This window comes from Ruditapes philippinarum, unplaced genomic scaffold (genome assembly GCF_026571515.1).
Source record: "Ruditapes philippinarum isolate M1 unplaced genomic scaffold, ASM2657151v2 ctg6247_1_1_1_1, whole genome shotgun sequence".
Lineage (NCBI taxonomy): Eukaryota > Metazoa > Mollusca > Bivalvia > Venerida > Veneridae > Ruditapes > Ruditapes philippinarum.
Window position 1 is genome coordinate 217,852 of NW_026858760.1, and position 20,692 is coordinate 238,543.

General features: G+C 32.9%; 1 protein-coding gene across 1 annotated transcript; it reads left to right on the forward strand.

Moving 5' to 3' along the window:
• The first annotated feature begins 4,943 nt into the window (after positions 1–4,943).
• LOC132754158 (ras-related protein Rab-6-like) lies at positions 4,944–6,352 on the forward strand. The gene is made up of 2 exons (XM_060744753.1): positions 4,944–5,941; positions 6,177–6,352. The coding sequence occupies exons 1-2, from the start codon at positions 5,650–5,652 to the stop codon at positions 6,350–6,352; spliced, it is 468 nt and encodes a 155-aa protein (XP_060600736.1). The 5' UTR covers positions 4,944–5,649.
• Positions 6,353–20,692: the final 14,340 nt, after the last annotated feature.

A 20,692-nucleotide genomic window follows, 5' to 3' on the forward strand; every position in this document is an offset into this window, starting at 1 on the left:
TACTTAATTAAAGTAAATAGACTTGTCCAGAGCATAACTTGGTCACTATAAGTTTGATTGACTTCAAATTTGGTATACATGTAAGCCTTTTTCATTGACCTGAAGTGCAGTGCTTAAGAATCTATCACAGAGTCCTCCATTTGATCTGTCAGTGTAAAATATTTTCATGGTATAAATTTTTTATCTTATTTTTGATAATATAACAGTTTTATTAATCTTGACATAACATTGTTACAATCAGTTCAAATGCCACTAAAGTTAATGGTACATGTACATCGCAAGAGCAGTATTTATGAATAACTTATATTTAAGAAGAAAATGCCTAACTGACAGCTATACAACACATCCGACTCACGGAGGTCTAGTTAAATAAATTTAAGTATAGCCTTTTGAGAACTTAAAAATTCCTTGGTCAATGTCCAAGACTCATAGTTACGTCATGTATCTTGGTTGAATTTCTCTTCTTAGTTAATTTATACATGTTAATTATCAGGGTTCATATTTTACCACTATTAGGCCATCCTTAAAAAAATGTTTGTTTGCAGTAATGCGACCGACTCACAAAATTTGCACCTACTCAAAATTTTTTTCATGGTCTGGATAAAAAATTTTTTTTTTTGAATCTCAAAATTATGCCTTGTGCTTTGTTTTCGTTCTTTTAAAGGTTAATGGAAGAAATAAAATGTAGGTCTTATTGAATTAGAATTCAGTTATCAATTTATTAATTGTTACCAGATTATCAAAGCATATATTGTCCAGCATTTTGAAATTCCATGTTTATTTGGGAGTATAGTTCAATAAAAAAAAAAAAAAAATCGACCTACCTACCCACCTTGAAAATTCTGGGTCGGGTTACTGCAAACAAACAATATTTTAAGGATGGCCTAAGCACTGAGAATAATAATAATATAACCGTCTTACTGACAGCTCTTGTAATGTTGTATGTATTTCTATCTATTTTAAGTAGCATTTTTGTTTTTGATTTAAATTCATTTTAAAATATAAGATGAAAACATGTTTGCTACTATATGAACAAAATGAGACAGGTGTGTGTTTTGCACAATTTATTTTACAGAAGGTTATAAATGTAATAAAGTTATCATTATTGTAAAGAAAGAATTGCTATTTTTTATCTCCACTGTGTTAACCATTTTGAGCCCCCTTTCATGCCCAAAAGAAAATAGGAGCCCCGGACCATCATGGATCCAGCCCAAAGCCTGGCACCCGCGCAGCCTGTTTCGGGACCCATCTTTTTCCCCTTAAACCAAATCATTTACAAGTAGAGAAACTATAGCGAACAGAAATGGATCCTGATCAGAAAACGGGGAAATGCGCAGGCGGGTCGGGGGATCCAGGGTTTGGTCGAAAAAACCCATCATTTTTGGGTTTTTGTCATGAAGGGCTCATTATAGAAATTTTACCTTGTCTGTCTGTCAGTCCGATTTGACTGACTGGTGCCATCTGACAGTAAATAAAAGACTTTATTTACTTGTAATACATCCCAATCATAACTTTGTCATTCTTAGGTGGAGTTTTATTAAAGTAGCAACAAAATATTCACCATTATGAAAAGATGTGTAACATCATGCAAATCTAGATCTTAAGCAATAGAGGAGTCTTGATTTTAACTCACCAGAGCACTTTGTGCTCAAAGATGAGCTTTTGTGATGGCAATTTGTCCTTTGTTAATTGTTTGTGTTGTCCGTAATTATGCATAAGTAGGTCACAGAAGCTAAAATTAGACTTTAAAAATGAAATCTATAAAAATCTTTTTCTCAGTCACTACTATGTGCTATGTAGCACCACTTTGTGGTCTTCTACAAAAGTTCTATAAATCATGCCCCCTGGTGTCAAATTTGACCCTACTCTAGGGGTTACTTAGTTAACATAAGTTTGTATAAGAAAATACATATAAGTCTACTCTGATGAAAATGCAATGTCCAGAGCTAAGATATTTGGCATGGAGCATTGCCAAGTGGACCTATATCTCTATAAAAGATATGTCAATCATGTCTAAAGGGTCCCACCCCTGGGTCAATTTATATTGACATGTACTGTAAAAAGATCTTAATTATCTTCCCCTCAGAAACTACAATACAAAAAGCTTAACCCAGTGGATCTCTACTAAGTTTTTAAGTCATGCCCCTGAGTCAAAAAATGGCCATGCCATGGAGGTCACTTAGTTTACCTAAACTTGAATAGTTAAAATGTCTTACACGTCTTTACTGAAAGTACAATGCCCAGAGCTTTTAGATACTTGGCAGGTAGAATCACATTGTGATACTCTACATAAGTTATTTAAAAAAGAATGGGTAAAAATTGCCCTTTTAAAATTTTTTGGTTTTAAACCATTCCCGCAAGTTTACTTTATCTTAAATTTCTTTCCAAATTTAAACCCTTTTTATTTAATTTATATTTTTCCATATTTTGGGTTAAAGGGGGAAAAATTTAATGACGGATTTGGGGCCACTGGGGTAAGGTTACTGTAACAGTTGTAAAATGGTCCATAGTTCAAAGGTCAATGTTTCACGGGCATGACCAGGTGTTATCCCTAGTATCACGCCTTGTTTGCAATGGTTATTGCTTGAATTTGTACATGTTCTGGCATTATGCCTTCCCAAAAAAATGGGTAGATAGCGTGTATAGGTTATTAACATGGATAATGAGTGTTTTTTACTGTGAAAGCGTAATTGTTTTCCTTAGTCTTAGGGGAAAACTGTTTAAAAAGTCTGGGTGTCTGTCTCTTAACAAAAGCATGGTGGGTTCAATCCCTACTGGGCATGACAATGTTCCTTATATAACAACAACAACAACAAGTATTGGTTAGACATATTTAGTCTAAACTTTGTGGTTAAGTATTCTTGTAATCTGATCGTATACATATTAGGCCCATTTATTGCAAGCCACAAGCCACCAGAACTTTCTATTACCAGCGAATAGATTTGACCAAACCTATTGATGGTTGAAGGACAGTCCAAGCAAAAAAAAAAAAAAAGAAAGAAAGAAAAAGATATATAGAAACTGATATAGCCTTTTATGCCCTCACAAAGTGGGGTGCATATAGTGTTGCACTTGTCCGTCCATCCGAGCAAACATTTTGGGTTTAGGAGCTATATAACAGTAAAGAGAACAATAGGTTCATTCCGTGATCAAAGGGTTTAGGGGCTAGTAGCCCTTAAGAAAACAAAGAAAATAGCCCCTAAACCCAAAATGTTGGAATGTCCGTCCGTACGTCCCGAAATCTTGTGAACGCAACTCCTCTTAAACCGGATGGCAGATTTTGCTTAAACTTCCAGGGATGAACAACCTTAATGTGTAGATGGTAGTAAAGGAAGGAATTTTTGCTGCAACCAAATTTAAGAGAATTATGGCCCTTTGTTGATTTTTTCACTATATACCATAGCATATAGAAATTTTGTGAACACTACTCGTCTTAAACCGGATGGCAGATTTTAATAAAAAGTTCCACATAAAAATCTTACATACAGACATGCATGCTCTTGTTTACGAGCACATCTGCACAGTGGGGGCATCTAGTTTCATAAATCATCAACATACTTTTAAACTTTTTTAACTGGATATTCATTAAATTAATTTGCATTGACCACCTGAACTAAAATGTAAACTTCCATGCTGTTTCAATGTTGTTTTTTGCGTGATGTACGTATTTTACTTGATGAAGAACTGTTAGTAACATAATTAAACTAAACAACTAAACTGCAAAATAAAGGAGTATGACTATATTGATGATTTTATGATTATCTGTACCAAAAACGACATACCACTACAATAATTACCCCCCCCCCCCCCCCCCCCCAAAAAAAAAAAAAAGAGAACAGAAAAAAATTATTGATTGATTGATGGATTGATTGAATGAACGTTTAGTAATGTTTTCCTGGGCAATTAAAAACAAACAAAACAGCAACAAAAAACAAAAACAACAACAACAAGAAAACCCTAAACATTCATCAGTAAAAGACTGAGATATTGTTGGGAGATCTTAACATTTTTTCCTTCTTATTATTTTCATACAGTTATAAAACAAAAGCATTACTGTACCGAACTGTCAGCAACACTTGTATAACCAATGACATGTACAGCTAGAAAAATAGAAAATGATGGAGATTACATTGAAAGTGATTTTGCGCTTATAAATTGTTTCAAAACAATTATTCTATTGTAATATGACGAACATGTGATGAGTAAAGATACATCACGATGCTATGTAGTTTACCTAATTTATTAAGCGTTATATTTGTCTCATATTGTGTTTGATATACCTTGACCAATTTTTCATTGTTCACACTGTCCTGAAATGTATGTGTGTATTCTAGACTCAATGAGGACCCATCCGCCCTTTCAGGCACTAAGAGTATGTACCTCGGACGTGTCAGCATTCATGTCCTTAATTGTCCTGAACTGGTTTCTCACAGTGTAAACATTGTATATACATATAGTAAACTGACGCGCATATTAATCATATGATCACTGCATACTAGCAATGTCACTAGGTCAGAGGAAATAGATCTGCAATTTCCGCGCCATTATTTGTCATTGTCCGTCTTTTTCGCAATTGTGTAGTTTGACGCGCGCTTTTCAAGAACTTCCGCTTTTTGGGGAATCAAAACCGCCGTACATATCCTGAAAATTTAACTTTTTGCAGCTTCAAGAAGTCATGGGTTTGTTGAATTTATAAGCCTAAAGGCATTTTTTAAAATGCCAAAAATTTAGTATTAACTATGTTAATAATTACTGTGAGGTTTGAGTATCGGAATAAAGGAAAACCCCCGCTCCACCCCCAATTCCGGTATGCCTGAACATTAACATACTGGAGTTAAACCACGTTTAAGATCCGAAAAAGTAGTCTAATGTGAGATTTAAACATTGTATATATATAGGTCACTTACGAAACATGTTAAAATGTAAAACAATACTTGATATCACTTATCTTAAAGCATATTAGTCTTTATTAGCGACACATTTACTTCATGCGCTCCAAAGTAGTAAATACTTATCAGACACTGAATTAGGAAGTAGTGACAAGGTAAACAGATCAGAAAAACCTCATTTTGACATACTATATGATATGACCAAATATGAGGTATGATCGAAGATAAATGTTCGTTCGTCTGTGCGTTTCAGTTCCATTTCGAAACTACTTTCGGTTTCTAGTGGTTGTATCAAACTGACTTTCAGTTTATTAGTTTCTCAAGGAAATTATATCAGTATTTAACCGAAATAATCACATGTATTTATAAAGATGTGTATGCGTCGGACAATTGTGTCAACCGAAAAGGCGGAAGTAAATTAAAATAAAAAAAATGTGTATGAGTTAATCATTGAAGTGAATAGAAACATAACTGAAGTTTAACATTCGGATATCAGTGAGATCGAGATATTTTTAACAACAGGGATATGAATTATAAATTTTTATCCCAACACAATTCGGATATATCATATATTAATCAAAATCAATTACTGAATTTTAACAAACCTGACAGATCATGGGATAAAAGTCATCTTTCCATCGAAAAATAATATTACAAGTTATCTAGCTTGAAATTCAACTAGAAAAAAGAGGAAAAAAAAGAAAAAAGGAAAGAGATATTAAGTGGATGTTGTTATTTACAATTAAAAGTATAAAAACCTATGATGTTCAGGGACGACGACAGCCTGGAACGAGTAACCAACGTCATGTCCGACTCGGACTCCGACTCTGGAGATGAGGGTATTACACATTCCGACGACAATGAACCTAAAACACATGATACTTTTATTGGATCCCCCGGATCACGTGCTCAACCAGCGTTTTTTCATAGTTCTGAAAATATTTTCAAGTTAAAAGTTGTTCTTATTGGGGATATTAATGTCGGTAAAACGTCGATAGCAATGAGATTTTCACAAGACAAATTTGATGATAGATATAAACAAACTATTGGTGGTAAGTTTTTGAAGATCATATATGATATAACTTCATCATGTATATAATGGTCACATACCTAACTTTGAATATTTGTTATCTCAATGAAAATATTGTTACAAAAAACATTTCTATTTTTTAAATGAATTAGCGATTTCATTTCCAAAATGTAAAGTGCTAGTAATTGTATATATTTCCGCAACGGAAGAATATTTTAGGAAAAATAAGAATCATTTTGTTTGCACTCTTTTGACAGCTAGTTTCATATCAAAGATTGCGATAGTAAAGAGTGACGTGATACATTTTCAAATATGGGATACGGCCGGCCAGGAGCGGTATAAAAGTTTGGTTCCTATGTATCTGCGTGGAGCACACATGGCTTTCATTGTTTATGACATTACTGATCCAGTAAGTTTATTTCTGTCTGCGTGAATTAGCATCATATGTTAAATTATCTTATTATATGATTTCAAAACTGTGCCTCCTGTGATCCCCACCCCAAGGTATCATCTAGGTTGTGAATCGGAAAGAACGTTAGTGCATTAAACGACCGAGGTACCGTGGTTGTGCAATCATATTACTGTCTGTGTTAATATATAAATGACTTTTATCAAAAAGCAAGACATATGTTGAGCTTAAAGTAGACAAAGAATGGCATTATAACAAGTTCTTCAGTTCTTTAAAAATGACAGATCTAATACCGCAAACAATTTATTTTGAGCGAACTAAAGTTTACAAACGTAAATCATTTTCAGTCTTCAACTGAACCGAAAACGTTTCTGACAATTAAAATGTTTTCACACCCTTTTGGTTATTAAAAAAATTTTAAATTTAATTCAAATTTTGTTTTGCAAATACGGGAAAAAGAGCATTAACAAAGAAATTTTTTAAAAAAAAAGGGTCAATTTATCTGTGAGCTTAAAGAACCTTTGTTTTTTTAAGGGTTTTTTGCCCGAATAAAATTTTCCCAGTTTGGTTTACCCTTGCCCCAAAACAATGAAAAAAAACACATATCTAAAAATGTTCCCCTTTTTATTTAAAAATTAAATTTTTGGTATGGAAAAAGTTTTTGATTTTTGGGAAAATTTTTCTCATATAGTTTTTTTGGGTTTGATCTCTAAAAACACCACTGTGATATGGTATCAATAGCCTTTGTAGCCCCAAAAAATTTGGGCAAAAAGTCAGTTTTTTGACGAAAAAAGTAAGTAAGACCTGCCGTTCTTGTATCAAAGTATTTACTTTCTTTCTCAAAACCCAATTTTTAGCTCGACTATTCGCAGATGGCGTCGGCGTCCTTGTGGTTTAGTTTTTGCATGTAAGCTGGTATCTTCATAACTACTGAAGAGAATGCATTGAAACTTAACACACTTGTTCTCTGTGATTATCTAACATGATTGGCACAAGTCCCATAACTCTGATTTGCCTTTCTTGCCCCTTTTTCGACTTAGAAATCCTTGGTTAAGTTTTTGCTTGTAAGCTGGTATCTCCATGTCTACTGAAGGGAATGGATTAAAACTTCACACAATTGTTCTCTGTGATTATCTAAGATGATTGGCACAAGTCCCATAACTCTGATTTGCTTTTTTGCCCCTTTTTCGACTTAAGAAATTCTTGGTGTAAGCTGGTATCTCTATAATTACTGAAGGGAATAGATTGAAACTTCACACACTTGTTCTCTGTGATTATCTAACATGATTGGCACAAGTCCCATAACTCTGATTTGCTTTTTTGCATAATTATGCCCCTTTTTGACTTAGAAATTCTTGGTTAAGTTTTTGCGCGTAAGCTGGTATCTCAATAACTGCTGTTAACTTCACACACTTGTTCTATGTGATTATCTAACATGATTGGCATAAGTAGTATAACTCTTGATTTCTTTTTGTTCATAATTATGCCCCCTTTTCGGCTTAGAACTTCTTGGTAAAGTTTTTGTATGTAAGCTGGTATCTCCATAACTACTGAAGGGAATGAATTAAAACTTCACACACTTGTTCTCTGTGATTATCTTACATGATTGGCATAAGTTCCATAACTCTTGATTTGTTTTTGTTCATAATTATGCCCCCTTTTCGGCTTCGAAATTCTTGGTAAAGGTTTTGCTTGTAAGCTGGTATCTAGGGTGTGTGCTGTTTTGGGACAATTTTATGCATTCATTATAATAAAGCAGTGATTTACTCGATAAAACATCTTAATAACAAGCCTTTGTACCTTTTCGGACAATTTTATGTATTCATAGGTCTAAGCATTATTATACTCGATGAAACACCCTTGTGACAACTTTTCGAATAGTCAAGCGTTACTGTCCTCCGACAGTTCTTGTTAAATTTAGAATTTTCAGGCTTATTTATGCGACTGATTCGGCAACTGTTATATTTCTAGAACAGATGGTATAACTACTTTAAAACAATCGTCTATTTAATGTTATACATATGTGTGGGTAACTAACATGTGACCTTTTATGGGGTCATGACCTATCAATTTCATAAATCAATAGAAAAGACGTGCTTCTGTTTTGGCCATGAAATATATCACCAAAATTCAAACAACTGCCTTACAAAATATTTAGATACGCCAGGCTGCGGGAACAATTCTCAGAACAAAAAAATAAAAAAATGTTATGATACTTAATAGATAGGGTGATGAGAGTACAAAACAAATTCTTTCTCGGAGGTTACGTCTCCATAGAGCTACTAAATTTCTAGCATTTTTATAATTTGATATCTTTTATATCTATTGAATATTTATTAATGAACAATAAAGAATAGGTTATTGGGGGAGTTGTTTTTGGTTATTATCGTTATAATCAATCGCATAATTGGAATGAAAATATATATAGGTGCACAACTGTGAAGTTTTTGAAGAAAAAATTATTGAATTACTGTCAGCTAGCAAATTATTCATACGATTTTATATTTGAAGCATTGATTTGTCTTTACGTCAAATGTTTGTTTAGACAAACGTGTTCAAAGATCTTTTGATCTTGATAGAATCTACTCGAATTAAGTTAAATGTAAATATCTTGTATTGGACTGCAATCGATAACAAAACATCAACTCACGGTTTAACAGAGATTAGGCATATTTTATCATTCGTTGTTGATGACTTAAAAGTATGATGGAAATTTTTTTCAGATATGTCGTTTGTTATACTCGCAACTTATTGTTGTATATCTCTTCCTGGTTCTTTGAAAAAAAAGAAGAAAAGAGACACATTGTACCATTCAGTATTTCTATTTTAAGCGGTCGTGAGAAAAAACAACAAAAAAAAAACAACAAAACAAACAAACAAAGAAAGGTTATTTTAATGCACAATGCACTATGTGACCCTTATATGGTTTGAAATCTTATAATTATATCTTATGAAATATTTTGATAAAATTTATCAAAAGTAAAATTATATTGGTTGTATTATTATATGGTTGATTTATATAAAATGCCTCTGTAATAACATGAAAAATGTACGTAAACAAAATAAAATGTTCCGTAACGAAATATTATGATTATTGCCGGCAATCTTTACTAAGCCAGACCGCCACTCAGTTCATTACTGCATTCATATGCATTTAGCAATGATCATATATCTACTCATTGCACTGCATTCCAAATTTAAATTTCTTACATTACTCACGAGGATATGCAAATTTAGCTTTGGGTTACTTCGTTAAGAAAGTTAATAAAGACTATAATTAGTGTTTCATTCAATTTAGGTTCTCGTATAATGTGAAAAACTGTTTGGTTATAAAGAACAATAAAATTTTTATAGATATAGTTTTACAACAGAAACTACATTTCCATTATTTATGTAGATATTTTTGCTATCATTGAATAAACACTACACCAAAAATTGGAAGTGATATTTTGAATTTATGAACTTTGCTATTCAAAATACATGTATATAATCAGATATTAGTTATTTGATTTTTTTTTCGACAGATGGCATTAAGTTTTGCAGAGGAGCATGGTTTACAGTTTGTGACAACTTCAGCAAAGACAGGATACAATGTAGAAAGGCTCTTTCATTCCATCGGTAAACAAATATTAATACAGATATATAAAAACTTTATAAAGGCTTTACTTACTCATAATAAAAGCTTTATTTACTTATAATAAAAGCTTTACTTACTCATACTAATTCATGCATGTAAAGCACATTTTGCTACCATATGTAGAATCTATTTACGAATAGACTACAAGAACATGATAGTACATTTTAGAATTTAAGATCTTTTAAAGGCACATTATGCTCCAGAAATGAATATATATATTTTTACTTTATCAGATAGGGCAAATGTAAGTTTTATCAAGTTTTAACAAAGTTTTAGAGCGTGTTAGATGTACATCATTTGAAGAAAGTGACGCTAGATAAATTATTAAATTATTTGTTCTTTAAGTAATAAAATGTAAACAGTATCTTGACTTCTTACATTTGTTTAATATCACTATAACTGTACTCATTGCCAAAAAGCAACAGATGTAAAAGATTGTTCAGATAATTGACAAATGAGTAACTTTTTGGACACAATAAAAGGTCACCAAGAATAAAAAAATATTTTGAGAAATAATAATAGAATCATTTCGAGGGCATAATGGGCCCTTGGCAGTAATTTCATATTTTTGTGGTGATATTTTGATTATATTATCTAACCACGAAGATTTTATGTCATTGATTTGTTTGTTTAAAGACACATTACTCGTCCAAAATTAATCAAATTTTCATTCGTTGGAAAGGTAAAATAAAACAATGTTGTAATAAATTGATTAAGAACACGTCACGTGAGATGCAGATCACCTGAAGAAAATAGTACTAAATGTGTGAAAAATAACAATGTCGGAAAGGAAGCAAAAATAATCAAAATGGTAAAAAGCTTTTCAGAAATAAAATAATATAATTTTAAGGCTTAATGGGCCTTTAACTACCCACCACTGAATTCGAAAACTTGTTTTGAATATAGGCTACATTGAAATGTATTTCTCTTATTTCCAGGTTCAAAGGTTGTTGCCAGAATCAAAAGTCAAACTGTGACGTCTACCCGAGAAGGGATAGGTCGTATGAATAGTAGTGGTGACGAGATTGTGAATGTAGACACTGATCGTAAAGGCAAATCAAAGAGGAGAAAATGTTGTAAAACTTGATAGTAATATTGTATTAATCTTGTATATCAGATATAAAGCAATTTAAATGTATCTGTGGCAGAAACCGTTCACCATAATACATTTAGACCAGCCTAAAACATATATTTGTTACCCCTCCAACGATTCATGCAAATTTGGGTAGGATACGTAGATTAAATACGTTAAACATTTTTATCCAAAACATCTTTTAATTTGATTGATTTTAATTGATAATAATTATTATTATTGATATCCTGAATTATATTGGTTTAAAATCGTGAATTTGAAGCAACAGGTTAAAGTCCAGAATCAAAATTTCAAAGTTTTAGGCATTATATACTAGTATCCTAGTTTTGTAGCTACAGTGCCAAACCATGAGACAAATGTAAAGGTGTGATTTATATAGTCAAATACTCCTACCATGTTTAGTTGAAAAAGAGTTACATTGCTTGTCATTCAATATATTCTTACGTAGCATGAATGTTTGTGGGCAGGTAGTGGAAGTACTTGATATTTCATTTTAGACCTAAACAAGCTCCAGAATTTATATAGGTGGTGAAATGTATACAAATAACCAGAAGGATAAATTTTTGGTTGTTTTTTCATTCATTTTTTGTCAAATGTCTGACAGATGTATTCTTTTGTGTATGTTCATCTCTAGAAAGAATGAACGCCGAACATGAAAGTACTTGCATTTTCTTCCTGTTTTTTGTTTTTGTTATCTGTTTTTATAGTGGCAACAAATAAACTGAGTCATCACATCAAAAAGATCACTCTGTCCGCTGATTTTAAATCAAGATAATTTGTTTGTACTTGTAAAGTGAGATCTTCTGTTTTTGCGTTGTGATTTGATACTATTACAGTAATTTTAGCAGTCCATAAATAAGTGCATGTAATACGTCGTCCGCATACCATGCAACACATTAAAAATATAAAATATTTGATATGTGAGATATTGTGGATTAAAATTGTTACACATTCAACTGTATTTTGATAGATATCCTTATATTTAATTCGTCTAGATCAATATTTCTAGTACTTTTAAAAAGGGAAGATTTCTCCAAGATAATGGAAACTGGTATCAGATGTGTAAAAGGATAAACGACCATATTTATTGTCAATGCTCAAAAGAAACAATGAAAACTTAAATATCTCCCAAGCATCTAGCCCCACCTTAAGCAGGATTCGAACCCCGACAATGACATTATTAAAGAGGTTAAGGGAACGTTGTAACACCAGGATAAAAACCTGGCAATATTTTACAACTGAGATACAAAAATCATTACTTAATGTACTTTGTTAGACTTTAGTTGTTAATAAAGTTGAGTAACGAATTATCACAACTTTGTGTTTGTTTAACTTCCAATCTAAACTAATAACATGAAATGCAATAATGAAAAACACACAGTTCTAATCGCGTATTGGAATGATATTTTATTTAATTTAAGCCTTTCTTGATACAAAAAGACAAACAAAAACACATATAGAACAAAAATCAAATGAAATAAATAAAATGATTAAGCAGCAGCATCAACAACAACAGCAACAAACTTAGATACCATTGCAAAGTTCCCTTTAGTACTAGAGAAAACAAGCAAAAGGCATAAAGATCAGTAAAGTTTTTTGCAAGTGGAATTTGACGGTGGGTGTTTTAAAATATTAAACAGCTTAATTTGTTCAATTATCACTGCTTCGAAAGCTATGAGGAAAAAAAACAACAACAACTCATTACCTTTTATAAAGTTCTGCTCATTTTATATTGTGAAAAATAGCCCAAATCAAACGCTTTCATTCAAGAATAACACGATCAAATGCCAATTTCAGCTTATTTCTCTGTATATTTCTAAATTATATTAAATAACATGTATTTCTGTTTTAAGTGGCCAAGATGATCCAAATAAAACATTCAAATTTCATGTTTTTAGGATCTTGGACCTCAGTTGAGTACGTTTAACACAATATTTACTTAATTTATATTGTGTACTAATCCGTACGTATGACATATCTATATATTAGAGTGCAGTTTCTGAGAATTCATGTAATGGAGCTGATAGAAATATAGCCTATGGAAATTGCTTTTAAAATCTCAGTCAGTATGAACTACTACGGTTCCTACAATATGTCGTAGTTCGGAGCAAATACATCCCAAAGCAACATTGCTCAATTACGAAGAGGTACATTAAGAATGCACCAACATTTACTTAAAAATACGGTTAAAGAAATACTATTATATGTATTAACGGCTTACAGTTCCTAAGAGTAACTAATATCGATGTATTTCACAGTACGAAAGGGAACTTTGCAATGGTATCTAAGTTATTTATTTATTTATTTGATTTTTGTTCTGTATCCTACTTTTGTCTATAATGAATTGCTTAAAACAATCTTTGTTACCTGAAATCTTATATGATCCAATATATTCTTAAAAATACGTACTTTCTATGTAACTTGCTGTTGTAACATGCTCTCATGGCTGTTGTAACATGTTGTTGCTGTTGTAATATGTTGTGTCTGTTGTATCATGTTGCTGTGGCTGTTGTAACATGCTGTTGTGGCTGTTGTTACATGTTGCTGTGGCTATTGTAACATGCTGTTGTGGCTGTTGTTACATGTTGCTTTGGCTGTTGTAACATGTTGTTGTGACTGTTGTATCATGTTGCTTTGGCTGTTGTAACATGTTGTTGTGACTGTTGTTACATGTTGCTGTGGCTGTTGTAACATGCTGTTGTGGCTGTTGTTACATGTTGCTTTGGCTGTTGTAACATGTTGTTGTGACTGTTGTATCATGTTGCTTTGGCTGTTGTAACATGTTGTTGTGACTGTTGTATCATGTTGCTTTGGCTGTTGTAACATGTTGTTGTGGCTGTTGTAACATGTTGCTTTGGCTGTTGTAACATGTTGTTGTGACTGTTGTTACATGTTGCTTTGGCTGTTGTAACATGCTGTTGTGGCTGTTGTTACATGTTGCTTTGGCTGTTGTAACATGTTGTTGTGACTGTTGTATCATGTTGCTTTGGCTGTTGTAACATGTTGTTGTGGCTGTTGTAACATGTTGCTTTGGCTGTTGTAACATGTTGTTGTGACTGTTGTAACATGTTGCTTTGGCTGTTGTAACATGTTGTTGTGACTGTTGTAACATGTTGTTGTGGATGTTGTAACATGTTGTTGTGGATGTTGTAACATGTTGTTGTGGCTGTTGTAACATTCTGTGATGGCTGTTGTAACATGTTGTTGTGGCTGTTGTAACATGTTGTTGTGGCTGTTGTAACATGTTGTTGTGACTGTTGTAACATGTTGCTTTGGCTGTTGTATCATGTTGCTTTGGCTGTTGTAACATGTTGTTATGGCTGTTGTTTTATGTTGCTTTGGCTGTTGTAACATGTTGTTGTGGCTGTTGTAACATGTTGTTGTGACTGTTGTAACATGTTGTTGTGGCTGTTGTAACATGTTGTTGTGGATGTTGTAACTTGTTGTTGTGGATGTTGAAACATGTTGTTGTGGCTGTTGTAACATGTTGTTGTGACTGTTGAAACATGTTGTTTTGGCTGTTGTATCATGTTGCTTTGGCTGTTGTAACATGTTGTTGTGGCTGTTGTATCATGTTGCTTTGGCTGTTGTAACATGTTGTTGTGGCTGTTGTAACATGTTGTTGTGACTGTTGTAACATGTTGTTGTGACTGTTGTATCATGTTGCTTTGGCTGTTGTAACATGTTGTTGTGACTGTTGTAACATGTTGCTTTGGCTGTTGTAACATGTTGTTGTGGATGTTGTAACATGTTGTTGTGGATGTTGTAACATTTTGTTGTGGATGTTGTAACATGTTGCTTTGGCTGTTGTAACATGTTGCTTTGGCTGTTGTATCATGTTGTTGTGGCTGTTGTAACATGTTGCTTTGGCTGTTGTAACATGTTGTTGTGGCTGTTGTAACATGTTGTTGTGGATGTTGTAACATGTTGCTTTGGCTGTTGTAACATGTTGTTGTGGATGTTGTAACATGTTGTTGTGGATGTTGTAACATGTTGCTTTGGCTGTTGTATCATGTTGTTGTGGCTGTTGTAACATGTTGCTTTGGCTGTTGTAACATGTTGTTGTGGATGTTGTAACATGTTGTTGTGGATGTTGTAACATGTTGCTTTGGCTGTTGTAACATGTTGTTGTGACTGTTGTATCATGTTGCTTTGGCTGTTGTAACATGTTGTTGTGACTGTTGTTACATGTTGCTGTGGCTGTTGTAACATGCTGTTGTGGCTGTTGTTACATGTTGCTTTGGCTGTTGTAACATGTTGTTGTGACTGTTGTATCATGTTGCTTTGGCTGTTGTAACATGTTGTTGTGACTGTTGTATCATGTTGCTTTGGCTGTTGTAACATGTTGTTGTGGCTGTTGTAACATGTTGCTTTGGCTGTTGTAACATGTTGTTGTGACTGTTGTTACATGTTGCTTTGGCTGTTGTAACATGTTGTTGTGGCTGTTGTTACATGTTGCTTTGGCTGTTGTAACATGTTGTTGTGACTGTTGTATCATGTTGCTTTGGCTGTTGTAACATGTTGTTGTGGCTGTTGTAACATGTTGCTTTGGCTGTTGTAACATGTTGTTGTGACTGTTGTAACATGTTGCTTTGGCTGTTGTAACATGTTGTTGTGACTGTTGTAACATGTTGTTGTGGATGTTGTAACATGTTGTTGTGGATGTTGTAACATGTTGTTGTGGCTGTTGTAACATTCTGTGATGGCTGTTGTAACATGTTGTTGTGGCTGTTGTAACATGTTGTTGTGGCTGTTGTAACATGTTGTTGTGACTGTTGTAACATGTTGCTTTGGCTGTTGTATCAATGTTGCTTTGGCTGTTTGTAACATGTTGTTATGGCTGTTGTTTCATGTTGCTTTGGCTGTTGTAACATGTTGTTGTGGCTGTTGTAACATGTTGTTGTGACTGTTGTAACATGTTGTTGTGGCTGTTGTAACATGTTGTTGTGGATGTTGTAACTTGTTGTTGTGGATGTTGAAACATGTTGTTGTGGCTGTTGTAACATGTTGTTGTGACTGTTGAAACATGTTGTTTTGGCTGTTGTATCATGTTGCTTTGGCTGTTGTAACATGTTGTTGTGGCTGTTGTATCATGTTGCTTTGGCTGTTGTAACATGTTGTTGTGGCTGTTGTAACATGTTGTTGTGACTGTTGTAACATGTTGTTGTGACTGTTGTATCATGTTGCTTTGGCTGTTGTAACATGTTGTTGTGACTGTTGTAACATGTTGCTTTGGCTGTTGTAACATGTTGTTGTGGATGTTGTAACATGTTGTTGTGGATGTTGTAACATTTTGTTGTGGATGTTGTAACATGTTGCTTTGGCTGTTGTAACATGTTGCTTTGGCTGTTGTATCATGTTGTTGTGGCTGTTGTAACATGTTGCTTTGGCTGTTGTAACATGTTGTTGTGGCTGTTGTAACATGTTGTTGTGGATGTTGTAACATGTTGCTGTGGCTGTTGTAACATGTTGTTGTGGATGTTGTAACATGTTGTTGTGGATGTTGTAACATGTTGCTTTGGCTGTTGTAACATGTTGTTGTGGCTGTTGTAACATGTTGTTGTGGATGTTGTAACATGTTGTTGTGGCTGTTGTAACATGTTGTTGTGGATGTTGTAACATGTTGTTGTGGATGTTGCAACATGTAGTAACATGCTGTGATGGCTGTTGTAGTATATTGTTGTGGCTGTTGTAACATGTTACTGTGGCTATTGAAACATGTGATTGCTGTCGTAATATGTTGTGGCTGTTAAAACATATTGTTGAGGCTGTTGTAACATTCTGTTATGGCTATTGTAAAATGTTGCTGTAGCGATTGTAACATGTTGTGACTGTTGTAACATGTTGTAGCTGTTGCAACATGTTGTGGCTTTTGTAACATGTTGCTGTAGCGATTTTAACATGATGTGGCTTTTGTAACATGTTGTAACTGTTGCATCGTCGGAACCCACGGTACACATTCCGTATATTCTACCTTAAGATACATGTATACGGTAAATAGCCTGGGTTACCGAGGATGTAACTGTTGTAACATGCAGCATTAAATCAAACATTTAATTGATGTTGCATTGCTTTTGTGATTTAGCCATTAACAAACATGTACATGTGCGATTGTGTCACGTTTCGAGACAATTATATCAAAATGGAATATGCAGGTAATGGAATCATTTAATAACCACTGAATCATGTTTCACAGTGCATTTAAGACATCACGTAACAAGAAACAAAAAACAAACATTTTCACATGCAATGAATGTTCGTTAACAAAAAGTTCACATTACTACAATAGTTCACATTACTACAATAGTTTTGTCATGTCATCAATGAATCTACGGAAGCGTCCTGGTGCCAATTTAACATGGTCTATAAAAAATGTAACTCCTACGTATGACTTTATAACTCCTTCGTAGGACTTTGTAACTCCTACGTATGACTTTATAACTCCTACGTAGGAGATAAAAAAGCCTAATTAGGAGTTTATAATCAACGTAGGACTTTTAAACTCCTTCGTAGGAGATATAAAAACCTAATTAGGAGTTTTAAAGTCCTACGTAGGACTTACAAACTCCTACGTAGGACTTTATAACTCCTACGTAGGAGTTATAAAAACCTACGTAGGACTTTATAAGTCCTACGTAGGAGTTAAAAAATCCTAATTAGGCCTTTTTAATCTCCTACATAGGAGTTATAAAGTCCTACGTAGGAGTTATAAAAACATACGTAGGACTTTATATAAGTCCTACGTAGGAGTTACAAACTCCTTATTAGGCTTTTTAATCTCCTACGTAGGAGTTTTTTTTATAGAACATTATGAATTGGCACCAGGACGCTTCCGTATTTATCAGATAAAACAATATGTGAAACTTTTTGAAAGTTGAATTTAAAAAAATCTGCTTAATCACTTGTTGTCTCAACAAATGCGAGTTTACAATATGTATTACTATATCATAATATAGTACATGTGTAATGTATGTTTATAGAATAATAATATATGCATGTATACCAGCAACTTCCCCTTCAGATTGTAGATATTTGATGAGAATTTACTCATGTTTATAGCGTCAATGTACGTTATCACCCCCGCTCCCGTTTTATTATATTTATCTGAGCTCTAGCTTATAAAACTTTTTCCTGAGCTTTGTCTCACAACTTAATTGTTTTAGTGGTTAGTGTAAACCTTTTTGAGCTATCAGATACTCAGAAATTCTCATATTACCTCGGACACAGTATGGTTGTCGCATGAGATCACATGGCAGTGTTCTCATTATAGAGTGTGAACCCTCGAATCACTCTATGTACTCACTAGCTTCCCAACAACTTGTCACAACAACAACAACAACAAAAACCAAAACAACAACAACAACAACAAAAAGAATAAAAAGAACACACAAAAATACAACAAAACAATTTATAGAAGACAAGGCATTTGCTATATGCAAATATTTACTGACTTGAACTATGAATAAATCGGAAACAAAGTGAAGAGCTAAAATAAATACCTTTAATAATGATTGGCGAACATATATGACATTATTTTGATCATTAAAATTAATTAATGAAAAACAGACATTCAGGGCTACGTAACATGAATCTCTAAAACTCTTTAACCTTTGTCGTAGTTACTTCACATGGACTTTAATTTTCACCTAGGAGAACTATTTGCACCACAAACAAAACTGATGTTGTCATTTACAGTTTTTTTTATTCATTCCTGCAGCGTGTCGTACATTATTGAACGGATGAAAATAGTATCATTATTAAATATACGAGGTATTAGGATGTTATAAATTATTTAATATCTCATTACACTTGATTAGCAGGCAGTGATCAATTCTTCATCATTGAGTGTGTGAATTTAATCTGTTTCCAGACAGTTTTTTAGGATGTTTAAGCGAATAAAAACTCTCTTTCAGTATAAAATTGCGAAATTGCGAAATTGAATGGAAGGAAACTCAAACAGAATTATGAAAAATGAGGAGTAGTGAGATAACTATAAAGGGCACTTTATGTTGTGAAACCTATGCATTTTTCTGTGCATCTTCTAGTGCAGTTATTTATGCATCAACAAAATGCACTTCTTCACTGTATATATCATTTTCCTGAAAAGAAAAGAAATAAGAAATTGTTAATAGAATGAAATACATTAAATCATAATAAACATGCATGTAACGATCATCCATTTTTATTCGATGCTTTAAACTCTATGCTATCAATAGTTCGACAGTGACATGAAATTTGAAATAAGTTATGTATAAGTTAATGTCACTGTATAATGTAAACAAGTTTACATATTATATACATGTATTAAATGCATTGTTATTTAAGAAAGCATTTAATTTCCTGAAAATGAATTATTTATAGACATCAAAGTACTTATTTTTGTATGCTTGTTTTAACAGTAATTTAGATAAAGGAAAAACACATAATATTAATGATAGACCAGTGATTTTCTGTTCTGTGCTTAACCGTTAACGTAGTTTTGAACCCCGTTAATAAAATTATGATTTAATTCTAAACAGGGCTAGTCAATCACAAAAATATTTAGCCGTGTAATGGCCGAACGAATATAGAGATTTTAACATACCAAGTGTCCGCGCTCTTGCATGCATTCATCCTTAAGCAATTTTCGTATTCAAACTCAATATAAACAAGTTCACAATAATGATTTAAATTATATCATGTTATGTAAAAATTGAATACAAAAAGCAATTCCTTATTTAAATGAAGTAAGAAAATTAACCATTTTTATGTTTTAATTAATAAAGAAAAAATAAAAATATATCTAAGGAATTATTCAAATGTAACTAGTAAGTCTAAGAACTGGTCAGTATATTGTAATGATACAGATTGAAGATTGTGCGCAATGTTACCGGAGTTTAAATGATGTAAATTTTATAATTTTATTATCTAGCTTTACATATCACAGATAAAATAGCAAAGATAACGATTTGTCACAAAAAACAATTCGCAACATATCAATGAAACCTGACTCTTCCTGTTCCTCCTAATATTTTGTTAAGCGATATCCTCTAAATTAATACATATAATAACGGACACACCCAAAAAATGGCTAAATATAATGTTTACCAGGAAGATCATCATTATTAAATAATTTGGTCTTACATTGTACAATATATACATCATATATTCGATAGTTTCCTGGAGGATCGAATTTCTTCTTCAACTAATGTAGCTAAGAATTTTTAAACCATAAACACTCTTACACAGATAATCTTTAAAGTGTTTGTTAACAAGCAGTGTCATTTCATATTAAAGCACCTTTTTATATTTCTAGATTTTTCTTATAGTTGCTACAATAAGCAAACATGTTTCTGCTTGAAGATATGATAAATGCATATGTTTTATATAACACGAATGGATCTTTATAAAGTGTTAAGTTTCACTTTATGATATCTGATTTCAACAAAGGAATAAATTATTAGTTATTTTACGTATTTCACCACATACCGACAAATTCTACAACAAACAGTACAAAAAGTCCATTCGCACTATACATACCCAGAATGCAATTACCCAAAAAGTTACAAGCCGAGATTTGAGAGTTCTTCTTCATCCATTAAGTTTCAAGGTGATATACATGTATTTCCAACGATAGATTGAATTAAGAATCAAT

Bases quoted from the DNA above. Each gene is read 5' to 3' on its own strand.
- LOC132754158 (XM_060744753.1), top strand. From the start codon at position 5,650: ATGATGTTCAGGGACGACGACAGCCTGGAACGAGTAACCAACGTCATG. The intron at 5,942-6,176 runs GTAAGTTTTTGA...CTCTTTTGACAG, and splicing joins ATATAAACAAACTATTGGTG to CTAGTTTCATATCAAAGATT.